Source organism: Hipposideros armiger, unplaced genomic scaffold (assembly GCF_001890085.2).
Source record: "Hipposideros armiger isolate ML-2016 unplaced genomic scaffold, ASM189008v1 scaffold_423, whole genome shotgun sequence".
In the NCBI taxonomy this organism is placed as follows: Eukaryota; Metazoa; Chordata; class Mammalia; order Chiroptera; family Hipposideridae; genus Hipposideros; species Hipposideros armiger.
In genome coordinates this window covers 1,626,716-1,633,119 of record NW_017731773.1, presented here as the reverse complement: position 1 = coordinate 1,633,119, position 6,404 = coordinate 1,626,716, and the positions used below count along the sequence as shown (strand labels likewise).

The 6,404-nt window shown below is 58.3% G+C and overlaps 1 protein-coding gene across 1 annotated transcript in view; it reads right to left on the bottom strand.

The window, feature by feature from the left end:
• Window positions 1-6,404, bottom strand: part of KIFC3 (kinesin family member C3) — a 40,130-nt gene that overhangs the window by 5,958 nt on the left and 27,768 nt on the right. Inside the window, exons 10-13 of the mRNA XM_019664464.1 lie at window positions 3,036-3,162; window positions 2,824-2,954; window positions 1,674-1,785; window positions 11-419 (exon numbers count right to left, since the gene is read on the bottom strand). Coding sequence (XP_019520009.1) covers window positions 11-419; window positions 1,674-1,785; window positions 2,824-2,954; window positions 3,036-3,162 — 779 coding nt within the window. The remainder of the gene's footprint in view (window positions 1-10; window positions 420-1,673; window positions 1,786-2,823; window positions 2,955-3,035; window positions 3,163-6,404) is intronic.

The following is a 6,404-nucleotide window of genomic DNA, read 5'->3' as shown; positions in this document are numbered from 1 at the left end:
CCGTGGGAGCCAAGGGCAGCGTGGATCTCTTCTTCCCAGCATCCCACACCCTCTTCTCTCCAGAGAGAAAGAAGGGAGAGGCGGAGCCTTCTCCATCCTGTCACTCCTTGCGCTCCCCCGTCTCACACTTCGTTCTGGCCACCCCTTCACCATCTCTCCCTTTCCTAATGCGTATCTACACTTTCCCTTCTCTCCACTGCTTTCTGTCCCTTCCCTTGATCCAACAGCCATACTCACGTCCTGTTGTGAGGCCTTCGGGGAGAAGACCTTGTCCAGCTCAAAGGATACAGACTTTCCTTTGTGCAGCAGGTGGATAATGGAGTCGTCATCAGGATCGAAGGTCACTGCATTGGTCGCCTCAGGTCCTTCCCCATCCTCTTTGGTGATTGGCCGGACACGAGCAATCACCCGGATATTCCCTGGGTTGGGTGGGGGAGGAGAGAAAGGTATAGGCCAGGTCAAGACCAGACTGCCACGCTGGCGTCCACTGGTGTCCTAAGCAGCCCCTGACTTCTAAGCAAGGCTGCCCAGGGCAAGGGGGCCCACAAAACTATTACCAGTCACTTACACTGTATTCTGAATTCACTAAAAAATGGGTCCGTTTTCTTCCTGAGCAAACCAGTTGAGGGTGGGAGTTTTACCTTGAGGACACGGAGGAAAGGGCAACTGTGGGGCTCAGAGGCTACACCCAGTCTGGCTGGGATACCAAAATGGACACTCTTTACATCCCTGTTCGTACTTCCGTTTCCTCATCTACACAATGAGGGGCTTGGGTCCCGGCGTGCCAAGGGACTTGTTCTATCGTTGTAAAAGGGCACTGTGAGTGCCAGGACGGGGCTCAGAAGGGCAAACAGGACCAGATGCGGTGGATGACTGGTGGCACACTGAATGGGCTCAGGCAATGGGGCAGCCTCAGAGGTGTTTAGAGGCACAGATCTGATCGCACCCACCCCCCACCCCCCACCTTGCTTCAAGCCCTTCAGTGGGATCCCAGTGCTCCTGGAATGAAGAGAAAATTCTCCACCACAGCCAGCTTGGACCCACCTTTCCCCTTCACCTGTCCGCTCCAACTCACAGTCCAGGTCTCAGCTGTAGCTTCGCCTCCTCTGGGAAGCCCCGACACCCCCCACTGTCAGATACCCAGAGGCTCTCGCAGCAACTCCCCCGCCCTGGTAACAAGGTCAGTATTGGAGTCTCTGGGTGATTAATGATCACTGTCTGCTCTGCCAGCTGAAGTCAACACCGTGAGGGCAGGCATGGCACCTGCAGGGCCCACGACCGTAGCTCAGTGTCTGGAACAGCACCCGGCACAGAACAGGTGTTCCCCAGACCTTTGTGAACAGGTGAAATCTCAAGCTCGACCAGGCCCTAGGTCAGAACAAGTGGCATTCCAGCCACCCTCCACCCAGTGTTTCGCTACCTGACCCCGTGGCCACCCAGGGGCCTGGGAGTCACCTGACATGACACTGGGACAACGGCTTCTGCATTGCACAGATCCAAGTCCCTGACTTCTCTGCACCTCTGCTGCCTTATCCTCAAAAAAGGAATGACAATGGCACCTCAGCGATAGGGCATAGCTCCAAGGAGTGATGCTGGAGGCCGTGGAGAAGGGCAGGGTCACCTCTGAGCCAGGCTGAGGACCCCTCACTCCCACCAGCCCACCCAGCAGCCACCTTTCAGCCGCACGAGCTCATTGTGGCACTTCTTGCGCAGCTGCAGCTCCCGGCGGTACTTGCGCAGCAGATCCTGGTTGTTGGTGTTGACCTCCTCAATGGCCTGGCCGATCTAGTGGGGGACAGGCGGCCCTGTCAGGCAGGGCGAGCTGAGTCCCTGACGTGCACTGTCACACCTCAAATTCTCCCAGTGACCCCGCTGGGTAGGTTCTGCTACCAGTCCCATTTTACAGAGGAAGAAACTGAGCCCCAGAGAGGCTAAGCCAGTAGTTCAAGGTTGCCCTGCTAATGAGCAAAGGGCCAGAACTCAGCCTCACTCCACGGCACTTGCACTGGGGATTCAGCTGGACCCAAATCCCAGCTCTACCCTGAGTAGCTCGGGGACGTGAGGCAACAGGCTCAACGTCTTCAAGCCTCACTTTTCTCATCTGCAAAATAAGGATAACACCATCTAACTCGTGATCTGTAGGAGCTGATATGTAAAGATCTCTAAGTTGCATTTCATAGCAGAAAGCAGCAAGATGCAGACCACACACACGTACATATGGCCCCCTTGTTGGTGAAGAAGGCATATGCAACAGCACGTTTTCTCCCCCTCAGAGCACCCTGGGGGACATGCTGGCAGAGAGGTGCCTTTCCTTTTCATCTGATGCCCTTCTGCAGGGTTTGAACCTTCTACCATGTCCAGGTATTACTGACATAATTTTGTAAAGCCCTATCTTCTAGTCCTAAAATACATCCGTCTCTCTACCCTGCAGGGCAGTTGTACAGATTCAAGGAGCCGATGGCTATAAAAGGCTCAGCATGTAGGAGGCACTTAAGAAATGTTGGCTAATCTCACACTGTACAAGCACAGCTTGAAAAATTAAATGAAACCTAGCAGATGTAAGAATATATGTAGTGTGTTTGAGATATAAGGATCTCTCTCACATGTTTCGTTTAAAGACGTATAAGAAGACAAATGCCAAAATACGTGCCTCTGACCGTCTGTTTTTAAAACAGGGTCTGACGGTGGCAGTGTATGTGGCGGGGAGGGGAGGGGCTGTTGTCTGGGATGCTTTGCGTTTTGGAAGAGAGCCCTGGGTGGATGCTGCATCTGCCCAGGGCTCCATGGCCTCTCCCAGCCCCACACCCCATGGCCTGCACTCACCTCGGCCTTGACGCTCCTGAGGGCCTCCTGCAGCAGCAGGGGGAAGCCGCGCACCTGCCGCTTGAGCCCATTGTAGTCGTTGGTGAGGGTCCGCAGCGCTGGCTGCAGTGTCAGCAGGTTGGTCCGGACGCCTACGAGGACACGAAGGGTGTGAGGCAGATAAGGTGACAGGCTCTGGCATGGGGCAAGCCAGGGCCCAGCGGCCGGCTCACCTGCCAGGTTCTCGTGCACGGCTTTCATCTCCACCTGGGCTCTGGCAAAGGCCTCCTCGATGGCCCGGTTCTTGTCCTCCTCCAGGGACTGCATCTCCTCTAACANGGCGTGGGGACATGGCAGAGCCTGCATCTGCCTGTTGTGACCTACTCCAGAGCCGCTCTGCTTGTGGGCAGGATGTCCCTCGCATTTCCTGTCCCCAGGCCCCGCAGCCCCACACCTTGTTGATGTCGTCCACGCTTTGCACCTGGAACTCGGTCAGCCCTGGCACATACAGCTGCCCGCTGCCATCTGGGCACAGCCGGATCTCCAGTTTCTCCTGGGGCTCCTGCCCCAGCAGATCCCTGGAAGGGCAGGTGGGACGGTCACTCCCTCCCATTCCTGCCTCTGCTGGCACTGCACCCGCCCCCCCAGCCTGAAGTGTTCCCCCACCCGTCACACCCTCAGGAACCTTTCTTGGACCAATGGGCTAAGCCCCTCCTCCAGCTCCTGCCCTGCACTCAGTTTAGTGAAGGGCAGAGACCAACCAGTCCCCAAAAGTCCTGTGGTGGTGCCACTCCTGCCCCCACAATGCACTGGCCCCTGTGGGCAAACCGCACCAATGCCCCCACTCTCACTTATCACCACCTGGTAAGCCTGCAGGTAGGGTGAGAGCCCTTTGAGGGGAAAAGCAGCACCTTGGTCTGGGGGTCCCAGGGGCCTCAGAGAGAGCCCTCTTCCCCCTGCCCACTGGTGGGGCGGGAGGAGCCAGGGACCGGCAGAGTCCCGACCCCTTTCTTCAAGGAGACCCCACTTCCCATCCCACATGGCTCCACACGGTCCTGAAAACCACAAAGCTGCCTGGGAGGCCTGTGCCCACGCCAGGGCTGCCCACCTAAGGGCCTCCCACCTGAGGACCTCGTTGTAGATCTCAGCTACGCTGACGGTGATGGTGTACTCCCAGTCGGATGCCTTCTCCTGCACCTCAGAGAAGAGCAGCTGCAGGGCCCGCTGGTTGATGCCTGGGTTCTCGGAGGTCCCCTGGAGGCAGAAGCAAGGCCCCAGTGAACTGGGCCTCTTTACCATGAGGATATTCACAAGGTGTCTATGGCCCCCACCTGCCTCCAGCTACCCTCCCAAGCCAACCTCCCTGCCCAAAGCTCCCACCTGAATGCCGTTCTCCCCCAATGCCCTTTACCAGCTGCAAGCAATTTCACCTCTTTGGGCCTCAGTTTCCCATCTTTAAAATGGCACCACCCTGCCAGGACTTCCCTGAGACTTAAAGCGGAGCACCTGGGTGAAAGGGGCTGCTGAACGCCAGATGTGCACCTGGCCCTAGTGGGCCACCTGGGAGGGGCACTGGGGACCTGTGATTTCCCTGCTGCTGCCCACAGGACGGCCCAGTGTCGCGGAGGTCACGAGCGAGCCTCTGTGGTGGCGGAGGGGAGGCACAGGTGGAGCTGGCAAGTGCCCTGGGGCCTAATGGGCTGGTCGGCCTTTCTGCAAGGAAATCTCCCCACCTGCCTACCACGTCTGCTGCTCAGGCCTCCTTGCCAGGCCTCCCCTACTGCAACCTGGCCGCCTCCCCAAAGGGCCCTCTAGTGCCCCTTGTCCAGATACCAGGACACCTTCCCTCCTCCTCTACCCCAGGAACCTGAGAGCACCCCCTCAAGAGGCAGGGAAATGCTGCCAAACCAAAGGCACCCCAGGGGTCAGCCTCCCGTTTTGTCTACAGTCAAGGCTCTTCCTCCCAGCTACACCTGACGGAGAGGGGAGGGCCACAAGCAGGGAGATACAACTCTGCCCCGGGAGCAGCAGGTAGGAGCTGGACACCCCACAGCAGCCGTCACAGTCTCTCCCACTGCCCGGGAATGCCTCCAAGACCAGACCTGCCCTCCATCCTGACAGCCCAAGGGCCTAGCATGCAGCAGGCATACAGCAGGAGCCCAATAAACACATGTGGGTGAGTCCATGAAAGCCCGTCCCGAGAGACTGTGGCAGTGGTCTGCCCTGGACTCTGACCTCAGGCCAAGATCCTTCTGCTGCCAGTCTGCTGTCAGCATGCCTGCCCCTCGCCCATACCCACTGGGACCATCACAGGTGCACTTGGGCAAGGAGCCCCCTCTTCAGGCCTGGTGACCTGGGGGCTCTGCTGCCAGGGTGGTTATGAAGACAGAGTGAAGCAAAACATACACCACGCAGCACCCCGAGACCAAGGAGGGAAGTCCCCATTTACAATAGCAAGGGGGCGGTCCTCACTCTCTGAACGCCTGCCCCATCCAGTGGGCACCCACCTCCATCGTGTACGTCTTGCCGGCGCCCGTCTGGCCATAAGCGAAGATGCAGACGTTGAAACCGTCAATACAGGAGGTGATGAGGGCCTGTACCTCCTGGAACACCTGAGGAGGAGACGTGGGACGGAGGGTGTGGGGCTGCCAGGGCTGCTGGACCGGGGGGCCCCACCAGTTCCAAGTCCAGCCACCTCCCCTGACGGCTCTCTCCTTCAGCAATATTACAACACATGTTATCGTGGACAACTAGCTCCCGGTGGAAGAACTGGTGACTAATAAGTCACTTGCACTAGACATCAATGGCAATCTGGTCCCTGAGAGATGGAAGAGAAGATATGCCTGCGCTTACTGCTGCCAACACCTGAGGAAGGGGCCGCCCATGCCTGGAGCTTAGGACCCACCCCTCCACCCCGCCCCCACCCAGATTCTCTTGAACTCAAGGAGAGCACAGCAAAATGAAGGCAGAGGCCAGCCGGTGCCCGGCACCTCCTCCGCCTGCCTGCCAGTGGGCAGAGGACGAGGGCAAAGGTAAAGCCAGGCATAGGGACAGTAGGGCACAGGCAAGACAGGCCTGGCAGGTTGGCCCTGGTAGAGAGAACAGCGGATGCTGAGACCATAAGGCTCTCACAGGCTGGAGGGGCCTAACTCAATGCTGGCGAGACTCATGCGGATGGGGGGGGGCTGAGGGCTGCAGCCGCCTCCGGATGGAGCCTGGGCGGCTAGTGGTCCCAGAGCTCGGGGCTGAGTGGGCTCGAGCTGAAGGCTGTGGCGTCTGGCAGGCTGGCTCCCACTGTGGGCAGGGATGAGCAGGTGGGCTGGGGCCATGCGGCCCTGAGCCCCCAACCACCTACTTCCCTCCACTCCCCTCCCAGCCTCCTGAAACTGTTTCCTCATCTGCAAAACGGGCATGATGGTGCTACCCCACTTCAGTTATTGTGAGAGTTAAGTGAGATAATACACGTAAAGAAGTGAACTAATCACTACTGAGCCACCCTGCACCCCATCTACCCGCCAACCAGCTGACGACCCCATAGGTACCTGTGAGGCCAAGAAATACTTGGACTAAAGCGGCTACTGGGTTTGGGTTCAAGTTCTGGC